At 52.4% G+C, this 18988-nt stretch overlaps 1 protein-coding gene across 1 annotated transcript in view; it reads right to left on the reverse strand.

Moving 5' to 3' along the window:
* Nucleotides 1-18988, reverse strand: part of LOC110510377 (CDK5 and ABL1 enzyme substrate 2) — a 102101-nt gene that overhangs the window by 7240 nt on the left and 75873 nt on the right. The window contains exon 7 of the mRNA XM_036947799.2: nt 18034-18140. Coding sequence (XP_036803694.2) covers nt 18034-18140 — 107 coding nt within the window. The remainder of the gene's footprint in view (nt 1-18033; nt 18141-18988) is intronic.

Consider the following 18988-nt stretch of genomic DNA (forward strand, 5'->3'; position numbering starts at 1 on the left):
AAGGAAGGGCTTATAGTAGGCCTAAGGGAGGGCTTATAGTAGGCCTAAGGGAGGGCTAAGGAAGGGGGTATAGTAGGGCAAAGGGAGGGCTAAGGGAGGGCTTATAGTAGGCCTAAGGGAGGGCTTATAGTAGGGCTAAGGGAGGGCTTATAGTAGGCCTAAGGGAGGGCTTATAGTAGGCCTAAGGGAGGGCTTATAGTAGGCCTAAGGGAGGGCTTATAGTAGGCCTAAGGGAGGGATTATAGTAGGCCTAAGGGAGGGCTTATAGTAGGGCTAAGGGAGGGCTTATAGTAGGGCTAAGGGAGGGCTTATAGTAGGCCTAAGGGAGGGCTTATAGTAGGCCTAAGGGAGGGCTTATAGTAGGCCTAAGGGAGGGCTTATAGTAGGGCTAAGGGAGGGCTAAGGGTGGGCTTATAGTAGGCCTAAGGGAGGGCTAAGGGAGGGCATATAGTAGGCCTAAGGGAGGGCTTATAGTAGGCCTAAGGGAGGGCTTATAGTAGGCATGAGGGAGGGCTAAGGGAGTGCTTATAGTAGGCCTAAGGGAGGGCTTATGGTAGGCCTAAAGGAGGGCTTATAGTTGGCCTAAGGGAGGGCTTATAGTAGGCCTAAGGGAGGGCTAAGGGAGGGCTTATAGTAGGGCTAAGGGAGGGCTAAGGGAGGGCTAAGGAAGGGCTTATAGTAGGCCTAAGGGAGGGCTAAGGAAGGGCTTATAGTAGGGCTAAGGGAGGGCTAAGGGAGGGCCTATAGTAGGCCTAAGGGAGGGCTTATAGTAGGGCTAAGGGAGGGCTTATAGTAGGCCTAAGGGAGGGCTTATAGTAGGCCTAAGGGAGGGCTTATAGTAGGCCTAAGGGAGGGCTTATAGTAGGCCTAAGGGAGGGATTATAGTAGGCCTAAGGGAGGGCTTATAGTAGGGCTAAGGGAGGGCTTATAGTAGGGCTAAGGGAGGGCTTATAGTAGGCCTAAGGGAGGGCTTATAGTAGGCCTAAGGGAGGGCTAAGGGAGGGCTTATAGTAGGGCTAAGGGAGGGCTAAGGGAGGGCTTATAGTAGGGCTAAGGGAGGGCTAAGGAAGGGCTTATAGTAGGGCTAAGGGAGGGCTAAGGGAGGGCTTATAGTAGGCCTAACGGAGGGCTTATAGTAGGACTAGGGGAGGGCTAAGGGAGGGCTTATAGTAGGCCTAAGGGAGGGCTAAGGGAGGGCTTATAGTAGGGCTAAGGGAGGGCTAAGGGAGGGCTTATAGTAGGCCTAAGGGAGGGCTAAGCGAGGGCTTATAGTAGGCCTAAGGGAGGGCTAAGGGAGGGCTTATAGTAGGCCTAAGGGAGGGCTTATAGTAGGCCTAAGGGAGGGCTAATGGAGGGCTTATAGTAGGCCTAAGGGAGGGCTTATAGTAGGCCTAAGGGAGGGCTAAGGGAGGGCTTATAGTAGGCCTAAGGGAGGGCTTATAGTAGGCCTAAGGGAGGGCTTATAGTAGGCATGAGGGAGGGCTAAGGGAGGGCTTATAGTAGGCCTAAGGGAGGGCTTATGGTAGGCCTAAGGGAGGGCTTATAGTTGGCCTAAGGGAGGGCTTATAGTTGGCCTAAGGGAGGGCTTATAGTAGGGCTAAGGGAGGGCTAAGGGTGGGCTTATAGTAGGCCTAAGGGAGGGCTAAGGGAGGGCTAAGGGAGGTCTTATAGTAGGGCTAAGGGAGGGCTAAGGGAGGGCTAAGGAAGGGCTTATAGTAGGCCTAAGGGAGGGCTTATAGTAGGCCTAAGGGAGGGCTAAGGAAGGGCTTATAGTAGGGCAAAGGGAGGGCTAAGGGAGGGCTTATAGTAGGCCTAAGGGAGGGCTTATGGTAGGCCTAAGGGAGGGCTTATAGTTGGCCTAAGGGAGGGCTTATAGTAGGCTTAAGGGAGGGCTTATAGTAGGCCTAAGGGAGGGATTATAGTAGGCCTAAGGGAGGGCTTATAGTAGGGCTAAGGGAGGGCTTATAGTAGGGCTAAGGGAGGGCTTATAGTAGGCCTAAGGGAGGGCTTATAGTAGGCCTAAGGGAGGGATTATAGTAGGCCTAAGGGAGGGCTTATAGTAGGGCTAAGGGAGGGCTTATAGTAAGGCTAAGGGAGGGCTAAGGGAGGGCTTATAGTAGGCCTAACGGAGGGCTAAGGGAGGGCTTATAGTAGGACTAAGGGAGGGCTAAGGGAGGGCTTATAGTAGGCCTAAGGGAGGGCTAAGGGAGGGCTTATAGTAGGGCTAAGGGAGGGCTAAGGAAGGGCTTATAGTAGGCCTAAGGGAGGGCTTATAGTAGGCCTAAGGGAGGGCTAAGGAAGGGGGTATAGTAGGGCAAAGGGAGGGCTAAGGGAGGGCTTATAGTAGGCCTAAGGGAGGGCTTATAGTAGGGCTAAGGGAGGGCTTATAGTAGGCCTAAGGGAGGGCTTATAGTAGGGCTAAGGGAGGGCTAAGGAAGGGCTTATAGTAGGGCTAAGGGAGGGCTAAGGGAGGGCTTATAGTAGGCCTAACGGAGGGCTTATAGTAGGACTAGGGGAGGGCTAAGGGAGGGCTTATAGTAGGCCTAAGGGAGGGCTAAGGGAGGGCTTATAGTAGGGCTAAGGGAGGGCTAAGGGAGGGCTTATAGTAGGCCTAAGGGAGGGCTAAGCGAGGGCTTATAGTAGGCCTAAGGGAGGGCTAAGGGAGGGCTTATAGTAGGCCTAAGGGAGGGCTTATAGTAGGCCTAAGGGAGGGCTAATGGAGGGCTTATAGTAGGCCTAAGGGAGGGCTTATAGTAGGCCTAAGGGAGGGCTAAGGGAGGGCTTATAGTAGGCCTAAGGGAGGGCTTATAGTAGGCCTAAGGGAGGGCTTATAGTAGGCATGAGGGAGGGCTAAGGGAGGGCTTATAGTAGGCCTAAGGGAGGGCTTATGGTAGGCCTAAGGGAGGGCTTATAGTTGGCCTAAGGGAGGGCTTATAGTTGGCCTAAGGGAGGGCTTATAGTAGGGCTAAGGGAGGGCTAAGGGTGGGCTTATAGTAGGCCTAAGGGAGGGCTAAGGGAGGGCTAAGGGAGGTCTTATAGTAGGGCTAAGGGAGGGCTAAGGGAGGGCTAAGGAAGGGCTTATAGTAGGCCTAAGGGAGGGCTTATAGTAGGCCTAAGGGAGGGCTAAGGAAGGGCTTATAGTAGGGCAAAGGGAGGGCTAAGGGAGGGCTTATAGTAGGCCTAAGGGAGGGCTTATGGTAGGCCTAAGGGAGGGCTTATAGTTGGCCTAAGGGAGGGCTTATAGTAGGCTTAAGGGAGGGCTTATAGTAGGCCTAAGGGAGGGATTATAGTAGGCCTAAGGGAGGGCTTATAGTAGGGCTAAGGGAGGGCTTATAGTAGGGCTAAGGGAGGGCTTATAGTAGGCCTAAGGGAGGGCTTATAGTAGGCCTAAGGGAGGGATTATAGTAGGCCTAAGGGAGGGCTTATAGTAGGGCTAAGGGAGGGCTTATAGTAGGGCTAAGGGAGGGCTAAGGGAGGGCTTATAGTAGGCCTAACGGAGGGCTAAGGGAGGGCTTATAGTAGGACTAAGGGAGGGCTAAGGGAGGGCTTATAGTAGGCCTAAGGGAGGGCTAAGGGAGGGCTTATAGTAGGGCTAAGGGAGGGCTAAGGAAGGGCTTATAGTAGGCCTAAGGGAGGGCTTATAGTAGGCCTAAGGGAGGGCTAAGGAAGGGGGTATAGTAGGGCAAAGGGAGGGCTAAGGGAGGGCTTATAGTAGGCCTAAGGGAGGGCTTATAGTAGGGCTAAGGGAGGGCTTATAGTAGGCCTAAGGGAGGGCTTATAGTAGGCCTAAGGGAGGGCTTATAGTAGGCCTAAGGGAGGGCTTATAGTAGGCCTAAGGGAGGGATTATAGTAGGCCTAAGGGAGGGCTTATAGTAGGGCTAAGGGAGGGCTTATAGTAGGGCTAAGGGAGGGCTTATAGTAGGCCTAAGGGAGGGCTTATAGTAGGCCTAAGGGAGGGCTTATAGTAGGCCTAAGGGAGGGCTTATAGTAGGGCTAAGGGAGGGCTAAGGGTGGGCTTATAGTAGGCCTAAGGGAGGGCTAAGGGAGGGCATATAGTAGGCCTAAGGGAGGGCTTATAGTAGGCCTAAGGGAGGGCTTATAGTAGGCATGAGGGAGGGCTAAGGGAGTGCTTATAGTAGGCCTAAGGGAGGGCTTATGGTAGGCCTAAGGGAGGGCTTATAGTTGGCCTAAGGGAGGGCTTATAGTAGGCCTAAGGGAGGGCTAAGGGAGGGCTTATAGTAGGGCTAAGGGAGGGCTAAGGGAGGGCTAAGGAAGGGCTTATAGTAGGCCTAAGGGAGGGCTAAGGAAGGGCTTATAGTAGGGCTAAGGGAGGGCTAAGGGAGGGCCTATAGTAGGCCTAAGGGAGGGCTTATAGTAGGGCTAAGGGAGGGCTTATAGTAGGCCTAAGGGAGGGCTTATAGTAGGCCTAAGGGAGGGCTTATAGTAGGCCTAAGGGAGGGCTTATAGTAGGCCTAAGGGAGGGATTATAGTAGGCCTAAGGGAGGGCTTATAGTAGGGCTAAGGGAGGGCTTATAGTAGGGCTAAGGGAGGGCTTATAGTAGGCCTAAGGGAGGGCTTATAGTAGGCCTAAGGGAGGGCTAAGGGAGGGCTTATAGTAGGGCTAAGGGAGGGCTAAGGGAGGGCTTATAGTAGGGCTAAGGGAGGGCTAAGGAAGGGCTTATAGTAGGGCTAAGGGAGGGCTAAGGGAGGGCTTATAGTAGGCCTAACGGAGGGCTTATAGTAGGACTAGGGGAGGGCTAAGGGAGGGCTTATAGTAGGCCTAAGGGGGGGCTAAGGGAGGGCTTATAGTAGGGCTAAGGGAGGGCTAAGGGAGGGCTTATAGTAGGCCTAAGGGAGGGCTAAGCGAGGGCTTATAGTAGGCCTAAGGGAGGGCTAAGGGAGGGCTTATAGTAGGCCTAAGGGAGGGCTTATAGTAGGCCTAAGGGAGGGCTAATGGAGGGCTTATAGTAGGCCTAAGGGAGGGCTTATAGTAGGCCTAAGGGAGGGCTAAGGGAGGGCTTATAGTAGGCCTAAGGGAGGGCTTATAGTAGGCCTAAGGGAGGGCTTATAGTAGGCATGAGGGAGGGCTAAGGGAGGGCTTATAGTAGGCCTAAGGGAGGGCTTATGGTAGGCCTAAGGGAGGGCTTATAGTTGGCCTAAGGGAGGGCTTATAGTTGGCCTAAGGGAGGGCTTATAGTAGGGCTAAGGGAGGGCTAAGGGTGGGCTTATAGTAGGCCTTCGGGAGGGCTAAGGGAGGGCTTATAGTAGGGCTAAGGGAGGGCTAAGGGAGGGCTAAGGAAGGGCTTATAGTAGGCCTAAGGGAGGGCTTATAGTAGGCCTAAGGGAGGGCTAAGGAAGGGCTTATAGTAGGGCAAAGGGAGGGCTAAGGGAGGGCTTATAGTAGGCCTAAGGGAGGGCTTATGGTAGGCCTAAGGGAGGGCTTATAGTTGGCCTAAGGGAGGGCTTATAGTAGGCTTAAGGGAGGGCTTATAGTAGGCCTAAGGGAGGGATTATAGTAGGCCTAAGGGAGGGCTTATAGTAGGGCTAAGGGAGGGCTTATAGTAGGGCTAAGGGAGGGCTTATAGTAGGCCTAAGGGAGGGCTTATAGTAGGCCTAAGGGAGGGCTTATAGTAGGCCTAAGGGAGGGATTATAGTAGGCCTAAGGGAGGGCTTATGGTAGGCCTAAGGGAGGGCTTATAGTTGGCCTAAGGGAGGGCTTATAATAGGCCTAAGGGAGGGCTTATAGTTGGCCTAAGGGAGGGCTTATAGTAGGGCTAAGGGAGGGCTAAGGGTGGGCTTATAGTAGAACTAAGGGAGGGCTAAGGGAGGGCTTATAGTAGGGCTAAGGGAGGGCTAAGGGAGGGCTAAGGAAGGGCTTATAGTAGGCCTAAGGGAGGGCTTATAGTAGGCCTAAGGGAGGGCTAAGGGAGGGCTTATAGTAGGCCTAAGGGAGGGCTAAGGGAGGGCTTATAGTAGGCCTAAGGGAGGGCTTATAGTAGGGCTAAGGGAGGGCTTATAGTAGGCCTAAAGGAGGGCTTATAGTAGGCCTAAGGGAGGGCTTATAGTAGGCCTAAGGGAGGGCTTATAGTAGGCCTAAGTGAGGGATTATAGTAGGCCTAAGGGAGGGCTTATAGTAGGGCTAAGGGAGGGCTTATAGTAGGGCTAAGGGAGGGCTTATAGTAGGCCTAAGGGAGGGCTTATAGTAGGCCTAAGGGAGGGCTTATAGTAGGCCTAATGGAGGGCTTATAGTAGGCCTAAGGGAGGGCGTATAGTAGGGCTAAGGGAGGGCTTATAGTAGGGCTAAGGGAGGGCTTATAGTAGGCCTAAGGGAGGGCTTATAGTAGGCCTAAAGGAGGGCTTAGAGTAGGCCTAAGGGAGGGCTTATAGTAGGCCTAAGGGAGGGCTTATAGTAGGCCTAAGGGAGGGCTAAGGGAGGGCTTATAGTAGGCCTAAGGGAGGGCTTATAGTAGGGCTAAGGGAGGGCTAAGGGTGGGCTTATAGTAGGCCTAAGGGAGGGCTAAGGGAAGGCTTATAGTAGGCCTAAGGGAGGGCTTATAGTAGGCCTAAGGGAGGGCTAAGGGAGGGTTTATAGTAGGCCTAAGGGAGGGCTAAGGGAGGGCTTATAGTAGGCCTAAGGGAGGGCTAAGGGAGGGCTTATAGTAGGCCTAAGGGAGGGCTAAGGGAGGGCTTATAGTAGGCCTAAGGGAGGGCTTATAGAAGGCCTAAGGGAGGGCTTATAGTAGGCCTAAGGGAGGGCTTATAGAAGGCCTAAGGGAGGGCTTATAGTAGGCCTAAGGGAGGGCTTATAGTAGGCCTAAGTGAGGGATTATAGTAGGCCTAAGGGAGGGCTTATAGTAGGGCTAAGGGAGGGCTTATAGTAGGCCTAAGGGAGGGCTTATAGTAGGCCTAAGGGAGGGCTTATAGTAGGCCTAAGGGAGGGCTAAGGGAGGGCTTATAGTAGGCCTAAGGGAGGGCTTATAGTAGGGCTAAGGGAGGGCTAAGGGTGGGCTTATAGTAGGCCTAAGGGAGGGCTAAGGGAGGGCTAAGGGAGGGCTTATAGTAGGGCTAAGGGAGGGCTAAGGGAGGGCTAAGGAAGGGCTTATAGTAGGCCTAAGGGAGTGCTTATAGTAGGCCTAAGGGAGGGCTAAGGGAGGGCTTATAGTAGGCCTAAGGGAGGGCTAAGGGAGGGCTTATAGTAGGCCTAAGGGAGGGCTTATAGTAGGGCTAAGGAAGGGCTTATAGTAGGGCTAAGGGAGGGCTAAGGGAGGGCTTATAGTAGGCCTAACGGAGGGCTAAGGGAGGGCTTATAGTAGGACTAAGGGAGGGCTAAGGGAGGGCTTATTGTAGGCCTAAGGGAGGGCTTATAGTAGGCCTAAGGGAGGGCTAAGGGAGGGCTTATAGTAGGGCTAAGGGAGGGCTAAGGGAGGGTTTATAGTAGGCCTAAGGGAGGGCTAAGCGAGGGCTTATAGTAGGCCTAAGGGAGGGCTAAGGGAGGGCTTATAGTAGGCCTAAGGGAGGGCTAAGGGAGGGCTTATAGTAGGCCTAAGGGAGGGCTAATGGAGGGCTTATAGTAGGCCTAAGGGAGGGCTTATAGTAGGCCTAAGGGAGGGCTTATAGTAGGCCTAAGGGAGGGCTAAGGGAGGGCTTATAGTAGGCCTAAGGGAGGGCTTATAGTAGGCCTAAGGGAGGGCTTATAGTAGGCATGAGGGAGGGCTAAGGGAGTGCTTATAGTAGGCCTAAGGGAGGGCTTATGGTAGGCCTAAGCGAGGGCTTATAGTTGGCCTAAGGGAGGGCTTATAGTTGGCCTAAGGGAGGGCTTATAGTAGGGCTAAGGGAGGGCTAAGGGTGGGCTTATAGTAGGCCTAAGGGAGGGCTAAGGGAGGGCTTATAGTAGGGCTAAGGGAGGGCTAAGGGAGGGCTAAGGAAGGGCTTATAGTAGGCCTAAGGGAGGGTTTATAGTAGGCCTAAGGGAGGGCTAAGGAAGGGCTTATAGTAGGGCAAAGGGAGGGCTAAGGGAGGGCTTATAGTAGGCCTAAGGGAGGGCTTATAGTAGGGCTAAGGGAGGGCTTATAGTGGCCTAAGGGAGGGCTTATAGTAGGCCTAAGGGAGGGCTTATAGTAAGCCTAAGGGAGGGCTTATAGTAGGCCTAAGGGAGGGATTATAGTAGGCCTAAGGGAGGGTTTATAGTAGGCCTAAGGGAGGGCTAAGGGAGGGCTTATAGTAGGCCTAAGGGAGGGCTAAGGGAGGGCTTATAGTAGGCCTAAGGGAGGGCTAAGGGAGGGCTTATAGTAGGCCTAAGGGAGGGCTTATAGAAGGCCTAAGGGAGGGCTTATAGTAGGCCTAAGGGAGGGCTTATAGAAGGCCTAAGGGAGGGCTTATAGTAGGCCTAAGGGAGGGCTTATAGTAGGCCTAAGTGAGGGATTATAGTAGGCCTAAGGGAGGGCTTATAGTAGGGCTAAGGGAGGGCTTATAGTAGGCCTAAGGGAGGGCTTATAGTAGGCCTAAGGGAGGGCTTATAGTAGGCCTAAGGGAGGGCTAAGGGAGGGCTTATAGTAGGCCTAAGGGAGGGCTTATAGTAGGGCTAAGGGAGGGCTAAGGGTGGGCTTATAGTAGGCCTAAGGGAGGGCTAAGGGAGGGCTAAGGGAGGGCTTATAGTAGGGCTAAGGGAGGGCTAAGGGAGGGCTAAGGAAGGGCTTATAGTAGGCCTAAGGGAGGGCTTATAGTAAGCCTAAGGGAGGGCTAAGGGAGGGCTTATAGTAGGCCTAAGGGAGGGCTAACGGAGGGCTTAAAGTAGGCCTAAGGGAGGGCTAAGGGAGGGCTTATAGTAGGGCTAAGGAAGGGCTTATAGTAGGGCTAAGGGAGGGCTAAGGGAGGGCTTATAGTAGGCCTAACGGAGGGCTAAGGGAGGGCTTATAGTAGGACTAAGGGAGGGCTAAGGGAGGGCTTATTGTAGGCCTAAGGGAGGGCTTATAGTAGGCCTAAGGGAGGGCTAAGGGAGGGCTTATAGTAGGGCTAAGGGAGGGCTAAGGGAGGGTTTATAGTAGGCCTAAGGGAGGGCTAAGCGAGGGCTTATAGTAGGCCTAAGGGAGGGCTAAGGGAGGGCTTATAGTAGGCCTAAGGGAGGGCTAAGGGAGGGCTTATAGTAGGCCTAAGGGAGGGCTTATAGTAGGCCTAAGGGAGGGCTTATAGTAGGCATGAGGGAGGGCTAAGGGAGTGCTTATAGTAGGCCTAAGGGAGGGCTTATGGTAGGCCTAAGCGAGGGCTTATAGTTGGCCTAAGGGAGGGCTTATAGTTGGCCTAAGGGAGGGCTTATAGTAGGGCTAAGGGAGGGCTAAGGGAGGGCTAAGGGTGGGCTTATAGTAGGCCTAAGGGAGGGCTAAGGGAGGGCTTATAGTAGGGCTAAGGGAGGGCTAAGGGAGGGCTAAGGAAGGGCTTATAGTAGGCCTAAGGGAGGGTTTATAGTAGGCCTAAGGGAGGGCTAAGGAAGGGCTTATAGTAGGGCAAAGGGAGGGCTAAGGGAGGGCTTATAGTAGGCCTAAGGGAGGGCTTATAGTAGGGCTAAGGGAGGGCTTATAGTGGCCTAAGGGAGGGCTTATAGTAGGCCTAAGGGAGGGATTATAGTAGGCCTAAGGGAGGGCTTATAGTAGGGCTAAGGGAGGGCTTATAGTAGGGCTAAGGGAGGGCTTATAGTAGGCCTAAGGGAGGGCTTATAGTAGGCCTAAGGGAGGGCTTATAGTAGGCCTAAGGGAGGGATTATAGTAGACCTAAGGGAGGGCTTATGGTAGGCCTAAGGGAGGGCTTATAGTTGGCCTAAGGGAGGGCTTATAGTAGGCCTAAGGGAGGGCTTATAGTTGGCCTAAGGGAGGGCTTATAGTAGGCCTAAGGGAGGGCTTATAGTAGGGCTAAGGGAGGGCTTATAGTAGGGCTAAGGGAGGGCTTATAGTAGGCCTAAGGGAGGGCTTATAGTAGGCCTAAGGGAGGGCTTATAGTAGGCCTAAGGGAGGGCTTATAGTAGGCCTAAGGGAGGGCTTATAGTAGGCCTAAGGGAGGGCTTATAGTAGGCCTAAGGGAGGGCTTATAGTAGGCCTAAGGGAGGGCTTATAGTAGGCCTAAGGGAGGGCTAAGGGAGGGCTTATAGTAGGCCTAAGGGAGGGCTAAGGGAGGGCTTATAGTAGGCCTAAGGGAGGGCTTATAGTAGGGCTAAGGGAGGGCTTATAGTAGGCCTAAGGGAGGGCTTATAGTAGGCCTAAGGGAGGGCTTATAGTAGGCCTAAGGGAGGGCTTATAGTAGGCCTAAGTGAGGGATTATAGTAGGCCTAAGGGAGGGCTTATAGTAGGGCTAAGGGAGGGCTTATAGTAGGCCTAAGGGAGGGCTTATAGTAGGCCTAAGGGAGGGCTTATAGTAGGCCTAAGGGAGGTCTTATAGTAGGGCTAAGGGAGGGCTTATAGTAGGGCTAAGGGAGGGCTTATAGTAGGCCTAAGGGAGGGCTTATAGTAGGCCTAAGGGAGTGCTTATAGTAGGCCTAAGGGAGGGCTTATAGTAGGCCTAAGGGAGGGCTTATAGTAGGGCTAAGGGAGGGCTTATAGTAGGCCTAAGGGAGGGCTTATAGTAGGCCTAAGGGAGGGCTTATAGTAGGCCTAAGGGAGGGCTAAGGGAGGGCTTATAGTAGGCCTAAGGGAGGGCTAAGGGAGGGCTTATAGTAGGCCTAAGGGAGGGCTAAGGGAGGGCTTACAGTAGGCCTAAGGGAGGGCTTATAGTAGGGCTAAGGGAGGGCTTATAGTAGGCCTAAGGGAGGGCTTATAGTAGGCCTAAGGGAGGGCTTATAGTAGGCCTAAGGGAGGGCTTATAGTAGGCCTAAGTGAGGGATTATAGTAGGCCTAAGGGAGGGCTTATAGTAGGGCTAAGGGAGGGCTTATAGTAGGCCTAAGGGAGGGCTTATAGTAGGCCTAAGGGAGGGCTAAGGGAGGGCTTATAGTAGGCCTAAGGGAGGGCTAAGGGAGGGCTTATAGTAGGCCTAAGGGAGGGCTAAGGGAGGGCTTATAGTAGGCCTAGGGGAGGGCTAAGGGAGGGCTTATAGTAGGCCTAAGGGAGGGCTAAGGGAGGGCTTATAGTAGGGCTAAGGAAGGGCTTATAGTAGGGCTAAGGGAGGGCTAAGGGAGGGCTTATAGTAGGCCTAACGGAGGGCTAAGGGAGGGCTTATAGTAGGACTAAGGGAGGGCTAAGGGAGGGCTTATAGTAGGCCTAAGGGAGGGCTAAGGGAGGGCTTATAGTAGGCCTAAGGGAGGGCTAATGGAGGGCTTATAGTAGGCCTAAGGGAGGGCTTATAGTAGGCCTAAGGGAGGGCTTATAGTAGGCCTAAGGGAAGGCTAAGGGAGGGCTTATAGTAGGCCTAAGGGAGGGCTTATAGTAGGCCTAAGGGAGGGCTTATAGTAGGCATGAGGGAGGGCTAAGGGAGTTCTTATAGTAGGCCTAAGGGAGGGCTTATGGTAGGCCTAAGGGAGGGCTTATAGTTGGCCTAAAGGAGGGCTTATAGTTGGCCTAAGGGTGGGCTTATAGTAGGCCTAAGGGAGGGCTAAGAGAGGGCTTATAGTAGGGCTAAGGGAGGGCTAAGGGAGGGCTAAGGAAGGGCTTATAGTAGGCCTAAGGGAGGGCTTATAGTAGGCCTAAGGGAGGGCTAAGGAAGGGCTTATAGTAGGGCAAAGGGAGGGCTAAGGGAGGGCTTATAGTAGGCCTAAGGGAGGGCTTATAGTAGGGCTAAGGGAGGGCTTATAGTAGGCCTAAGGGAGGGCTTATAGTAGGCCTAAGGGAGGGCTTATAGTAAGCCTAAGTGAGGGCTTATAGTAGGCCTAAGGGAGGGATTATAGTAGGCCTAAGGGAGGGCTTATAGTAGGCCTAAGGGAGGGCTTATAGTAGGGCTAAGGGAGGGCTTATAGTAGGCCTAAGGGAGGGCTTATAGTAGGCCTAAGGGAGGGCTTATAGTAGGCCTAAGGGAGGGCTTATAGTAGGCCTAAGGGAGGGCTTATAGTAGGGCTAAGGGAGGGCTTATAGTAGGCCTAAGGGAGGGCTTATAGTAGGCCTAAGGGAGGGCTTATAGTAGGCCTAAGGGAGGGCTTATAGTAGGCCTAAGGGAGGGCTTATAGTTGGCCTAAGGGAGGGCTTATAGTAGGCCTAAGGGAGGGCTTATAGTAGGGCTGGGAGGGCTTATAGTAGGGCTAAGGGAGGGCTTATAGTAGGCCTAAGGGAGGGCTTATAGTAGGCCTAAGGGAGGGCTTATAGTAGGCCTAAGGGAGGGCTTATAGTAGGCCTAAGGGAGGGCTTATAGTAGGGCTAAGGGAGGGCTTATAGTAGGCCTAAGGGAGGGCTTATAGTAGGCCTAAGGGAGGGCTTATAGTAGGCCTAAGGGAGGGCTTATAGTAGGCCTAAGGGAGGGCTAAGGGAGGGCTTATAGTAGGCCTAAGGGAGGGCTTATAGTAGGCCTAAGGGAGGGTTTTGAACACAAGAAACATAAAAAACAAGCCTTTTAATTTCAATATTTTTTTTTTACAGGTTACAGATAACTTCTAAATACGAGGTTGACTGTATTCACCGAGGATCTCACCTCTCGTTTCCTGATGGGCCCGGACCCGTAGCCGACATCTTGGAGGGGGTTTTACGTACGTCTTAAACGGAACCTGATTGGTTAAAATAATGTGGGTTTGTCCACAACGCAGAGATAAAAAGGGAATGTCAGCTCACTGGTTAAACTCCTCTCAAACTTAATGTTTTAATAAAGCTTCGGTGATTAAGATTAATTTCCAAGCGGTCTCGGGAGTTAAACCTTTTAAATCGACAGTCTTGAAAAGCCTTGAGAGGAGAGGAAGCTGGGCTTAGTTTTAAATCCAATAAAACAAAATGGTGGTGGGGGCAGTTTCTAAATACGAAGTATTACAGGCATCAAAAATAAATAAATATCATCGCTGCCGGAAATTAACACATTGGATCATATTTTTAAGGACCTAAAAATATTTCCAGCCACCCATCTGAGCGCAAGGTGATATAGTAGGCCTAAGGGAAGGCTAAGGGAGGGCTTATAGTAGGCCTAAGGGAGGGCTTATAGTAGGCCTAAGGGAGGGCTTATAGTAGGCATGAGGGAGGGCTAAGGGAGTTCTTATAGTAGGCCTAAGGGAGGGCTTATGGTAGGCCTAAGGGAGGGCTTATAGTTGGCCTAAAGGAGGGCTTATAGTTGGCCTAAGGGAGGGCTTATAGTAGGGCTAAGGGAGGGCTAAGGGTGGGCTTATAGTAGGCCTAAGGGAGGGCTAAGGGAGGGCTTATAGTAGGGCTAAGGGAGGGCTAAGGGAGGGCTAAGGAAGGGCTTATAGTAGGCCTAAGGGAGGGCTTATAGTAGGCCTAAGGGAGGGCTAAGGAAGGGCTTATAGTAGGGCAAAGGGAGGGCTAAGGGAGGGCTTATAGTAGGCCTAAGGGAGGGCTTATAGTAGGGCTAAGGGAGGGCTTATAGTAGGCCTAAGGGAGGGCTTATAGTAGGCCTAAGGGAGGGCTTATAGTAAGCCGAAGGGAGGGCTTATAGTAGGCCTAAGGGAGGGATTATAGTAGGCCTAAGGGAGGGCTTATAGTAGGGCTAAGGGAGGGCTTATAGTAGGGCTAAGGGAGGGCTTATAGTAGGCCTAAGGGAGGGCTTATAGTAGGCCTAAGGGAGGGCTTATAGTAGGCCTAAGGGAGGGATTAAAGTAGGCCTAAGGGAGGGCTTATGGTAGGCCTAAGGGAGGGCTTATAGTTGGCCTAAGGGAGGGCTTATAGTAGGCCTAAGGGAGGGCTTATAGTTGGCCTAAGGGAGGGCTTATAGTAGGCCTAAGGGAGGGCTTATAGTAGGGCTGGGAGGGCTTATAGTAGGGCTAAGGGAGGGCTTATAGTAGGCCTAAGGGAGGGCTTATAGTAGGCCTAAGGGAGGGCTTATAGTAGGCCTAAGGGAGGGCTTATAGTAGGCCTAAGGGAGGGCTTATAGTAGGGCTAAGGGAGGGCTTATAGTAGGCCTAAGGGAGGGCTTATAGTAGGCCTAAGGGAGGGCTTATAGTAGGCCTAAGGGAGGGCTTATAGTAGGCCTAAGGGAGGGCTAAGGGAGGGCTTATAGTAGGCCTAAGGGAGGGCTTATAGTAGGCCTAAGGGAGGGTTTTGAACACAAGAAACATAAAAAACAAGCCTTTTAATTTCAATATTTTTTTTTTACAGGTTACAGATAACTTCTAAATACGAGGTTGACTGTATTCACCGAGGATCTCACCTCTCGTTTCCTGATGGGCCCGGACCCGTAGCCGACATCTTGGAGGGGGTTTTACGTACGTCTTAAACGGAACCTGATTGGTTAAAATAATGTGGGTTTGTCCACAACGCAGAGATAAAAAGGGAATGTCAGCTCACTGGTTAAACTCCTCTCAAACTTAATGTTTTAATAAAGCTTCGGTGATTAAGATTAATTTCCAAGCGGTCTCAGGAGTTAAACCTTTTAAATCGACAGTCTTGAAAAGCCTTGAGAGGAGAGGAAGCTGGGCTTAGTTTTAAATCCAATAAAACAAAATGGTGGTGGGGGCAGTTTCTAAATACGAAGTATTACAGGCATCAAAAATAAATAAATATCATCGCTGCCGGAAATTAACACATTGGATCATATTTTTAAGGACCTAAAAATATTTCCAGCCACCCATCTGAGCGCAAGGTGATATAGTAGGCCTAAGGGAAGGCTAAGGGAGGGCTTATAGTAGGCCTAAGGGAGGGCTTATAGTAGGCCTAAGGGAGGGCTTATAGTAGGCATGAGGGAGGGCTAAGGGAGTTCTTATAGTAGGCCTAAGGGAGGGCTTATGGTAGGCCTAAGGGAGGGCTTATAGTTGGCCTAAAGGAGGGCTTATAGTTGGCCTAAGGGAGGGCTTATAGTAGGGCTAAGGGAGGGCTAAGGGTGGGCTTATAGTAGGCCTAAGGGAGGGCTAAGGGAGGGCTTATAGTAGGGCTAAGGGAGGGCTAAGGGAGGGCTAAGGAAGGGCTTATAGTAGGCCTAAGGGAGGGCTTATAGTAGGCCTAAGGGAGGGCTAAGGAAGGGCTTATAGTAGGGCAAAGGGAGGGCTAAGGGAGGGCTTATAGTAGGCCTAAGGGAGGGCTTATAGTAGGGCTAAGGGAGGGCTTATAGTAGGCCTAAGGGAGGGCTTATAGTAGGCCTAAGGGAGGGCTTATAGTAAGCCTAAGGGAGGGCTTATAGTAGGCCTAAGGGAGGGATTATAGTAGGCCTAAGGGAGGGCTTATAGTAGGGCTAAGGGAGGGCTTATAGTAGGGCTAAGGGAGGGCTTATAGTAGGCCTAAGGGAGGGCTTATAGTAGGCCTAAGGGAGGGCTTATAGTAGGCCTAAGGGAGGGATTAAAGTAGGCCTAAGGGAGGGCTTATGGTAGGCCTAAGGGAGGGCTTATAGTTGGCCTAAGGGAGGGCTTATAGTAGGCCTAAGGGAGGGCTAAGGGAGGGCTTATAGTAGGGCTAAGGGAGGGCTAAGGGAGGGCTAAGGAAGGGCTTATAGTAGGCCTAAGGGAGGGCTTATAGTAGGCCTAAGGGAGGGCTAAGGAAGGGCTTATAGTAGGGCAAAGGGAGGGCTAAGGGAGGGCTTATAGTAGGCCTAAGGGAGGGCTTATAGTAGGGCTAAGGGAGGGCTTATAGTAGGCCTAAGGGAGGGCTTATAGTAGGCCTAAGGGAGGGCTTATAGTAAGCCTAAGGGAGGGCTTATAGTAGGCCTAAGGGAGGGATTATAGTAGGCCTAAGGGAGGGCTTATAGTAGGGCTAAGGGAGGGCTTATAGTAGGGCTAAGGGAGGGCTTATAGTAGGCCTAAGGGAGGGCTTATAGTAGGCCTAAGGGAGGGCTTATAGTAGGCCTAAGGGAGGGATTAAAGTAGGCCTAAGGGAGGGCTTATGGTAGGCCTAAGGGAGGGCTTATAGTTGGCCTAAGGGAGGGCTTATAGTAGGCCTAAGGGAGGGCTTATAGTTGGCCTAAGGGAGGGCTTATAGTAGGCCTAAGGGAGGGCTTATAGTAGGGCTGGGAGGGCTTATAGTAGGGCTAAGGGAGGGCTTATAGTAGGCCTAAGGGAGGGCTTATAGTAGGCCTAAGGGAGGGCTTATAGTAGGCCTAAGGGAGGGCTTATAGTAGGCCTAAGGGAGGGCTTATAGTAGGGCTAAGGGAGGGCTTATAGTAGGCCTAAGGGAGGGCTTATAGTAGGCCTAAGGGAGGGCTTATAGTAGGCCTAAGGGAGGGCTTATAGTAGGCCTAAGGGAGGGCTAAGGGAGGGCTTATAGTAGGCCTAAGGGAGGGCTTATAGTAGGCCTAAGGGAGGGTTTTGAACACAAGAAACATAAAAAACAAGCCTTTTAATTTCAATATTTTTTTTTTACAGGTTACAGATAACTTCTAAATACGAGGTTGACTGTATTCACCGAGGATCTCACCTCTCGTTTCCTGATGGGCCCGGACCCGTAGCCGACATCTTGGAGGGGGTTTTACGTACGTCTTAAACGGAACCTGATTGGTTAAAATAATGTGGGTTTGTCCACAACGCAGAGATAAAAAGGGAATGTCAGCTCACTGGTTAAACTCCTCTCAAACTTAATGTTTTAATAAAGCTTCGGTGATTAAGATTAATTTCCAAGCGGTCTCAGGAGTTAAACCTTTTAAATCGACAGTCTTGAAAAGCCTTGAGAGGAGAGGAAGCTGGGCTTAGTTTTAAATCCAATAAAACAAAATGGTGGTGGGGGCAGTTTCTAAATACGAAGTATTACAGGCATCAAAAATAAATAAATATCATCGCTGCCGGAAATTAACACATTGGATCATATTTTTAAGGACCTAAAAATATTTCCAGCCACCCATCTGAGCGCAAGGTGATATAAGACAGGTACATTACCAAGCCTGGCGTTAAGGGCTGGAAAATGCCCGTTTTTTTTTACAAGACGAAATTAACAAACTAACGTTGGTTTGACATTAGCACCGCCTTAACACCACCTGGACATACAGCCCTATATGTATATACATAATAATAATTAATATAATATTATATATATATATATATATAATAATAAAAAATGTTTCGTTTGGTCATGGATGTGGTTATACTTTCCATGTCAATAAGAGGGGAAGAGAGAGGGTGAGAGGGAGAGGCGAGAGGGGTGGAAGAGAGGGTGAGAGGGAGAGGAAGAGAGGGTGAGGGAGAGAGGGAAAAGAGAGGGTGAGGGAGAGGGGGGAAGAGAGGGTGAGGGAGAGAGCGAGAGGAGAGAGGGGTGGAAGAGAGAGGGTGAGAGGGAGAGGAGAGGGGGTGAGAACAAGAGGGAGAGGGGAAGAGAGAGAGGGTGAGAGCGAGAGGGAGAGAAGGAGAGGGGGGGAAGAGAGAGGGTGAGACGGAGAGGAAGAAGAGAGAGGGTGAGAGGGAGAGGAGAGGGGGTGAGAACAAGAGGGAGAGGGGAAGAGAGAGGGTGAGAGCGAGAGGGAGAGAAGGAGAGGGGGGAAGAGAGGGTGAGACGGAGAGGAAGAAGAGAGAGGGTGAGAGCGAGAGGGAGAGAAGGAGAGGGGTGGAAGAAAGAGGGTGAGAGCGAGAGGGGGAGAGGGGCGGAAGAGAGAGGGAGAGAGCAAGAGAGAGGGAAGAGAGAGAGTGAGAGGGAGAGAGAGAGGGGGGGTGGAAGAGAGAGGGTGAGAGGGAAAGCGGAAGAGAGGGAGAAGACAGAGGGAGGTAGGGAGGGAAGAAGAGGGAGGGAGGGAAGAAGAGGGAGGTAGGGAGGGAGGGAGGGGAGAGAAGGAAAGATGGAGGGAGAGAGAGAGAGAGAGAGGAGGGAGAGGAGATGGGGAGAGAGAGAAGGAGGGGAAGAGAGAGGGTGAGAGGGAGAGGAAGAGAGGGAAGAGAGAGAGGGGGAGGGAGGGGGTGTTGGGAAAAGAGAAAGACAAAACATCTATGGAAATGACCGTACCCACACACACACACCCACACCCACCCACACCCACACACACACACTACAGTAGCATACCTCCTGATCTTGCTGAGTGTCAGCTTGACTTGAGGAAACTTCTCTTTAAAAGTCTCGTTCATGTCCTTCTTCAGATCAGACGGCTTCACATACTCTATCACTGTTGTCTGGAGGGGGGAGAGAGGGGGAGGAGAGAGGGAGAGAGGGGGAGAGAGAGAGAGGGAGGGGTAGATAGAGGGAGGGAGGGGGAGAGAGAGGGAGGGAGGGCGGGGGAGAGAGAGGGAGGGAGGGAGGGGGAGAGAGAGGGAGGGAGGGGGAGATAGAGGGAGGGAGGGGGAGAGAGAGGGAGGGAGGGAGGGAGGGAGGGAGGGAGGGAGGGAGGGAGGGAGGGAGGGAGGGAGGGGGAGAGAGAGGGAGGGAGGGGGAGAGAGAGGGAGGGAGGGGGAGAGAGAGGGAGAGAGAGGGAGGGAGGGAGGGGGAGAGAGAGGGAGGGAGGGAGGGGGAGAGGGAGGGAGGGGGAGAGAGAGGGAGATAGAGGGAGGGAGGGGGAGATAGAGGGAGGTAGGGAGAGAGAGAGGGAGGGAGGGGGAGAGAGAGGGAGGGAGGGGGAGAGAGAGGGAGGGAGGGGGAGGGAGGGGGAGATAGAGGGAGGGAGGGGGAGAGAGAGGGAGGGAGGGGGAGAGAGAGGGAGGGAGGGAGGGGGAGAGAGAGGGAGGGAGGGGGAGAGAGAGGGAGGGAGGGGGAGATAGAGGGAGGGAGGGGGAGAGAGAGAGGGAGGGAGGGAGGGGGAGAGAGAGGGAGGGAGGGGGAGATAGAGGGAGGGAGGGGGAGAGAGAGAGGGAGCGAGAGGAGATGGGGAGAGAGAGGAAGGGAAGAGAGAGAGGGAGCGAGAGGAGATGGGGAGAGAGAGAAGGAGGGGAAGAGAGAGAAGGAGGGGAAGAGAGAGAAAGAGGGGAAGAGAGAGAGGGAGAAACTATTCATTAATTTCTCTATAACGTTTTAAAATGTGGCCCAG

The sequence above is a fragment of the Oncorhynchus mykiss genome, chromosome 16 (genome assembly GCF_057628025.1).
Source record: "Oncorhynchus mykiss isolate SJ-2025 chromosome 16, ASM5762802v1, whole genome shotgun sequence".
Classification (NCBI taxonomy): Eukaryota; Metazoa; Chordata; class Actinopteri; order Salmoniformes; family Salmonidae; genus Oncorhynchus; species Oncorhynchus mykiss.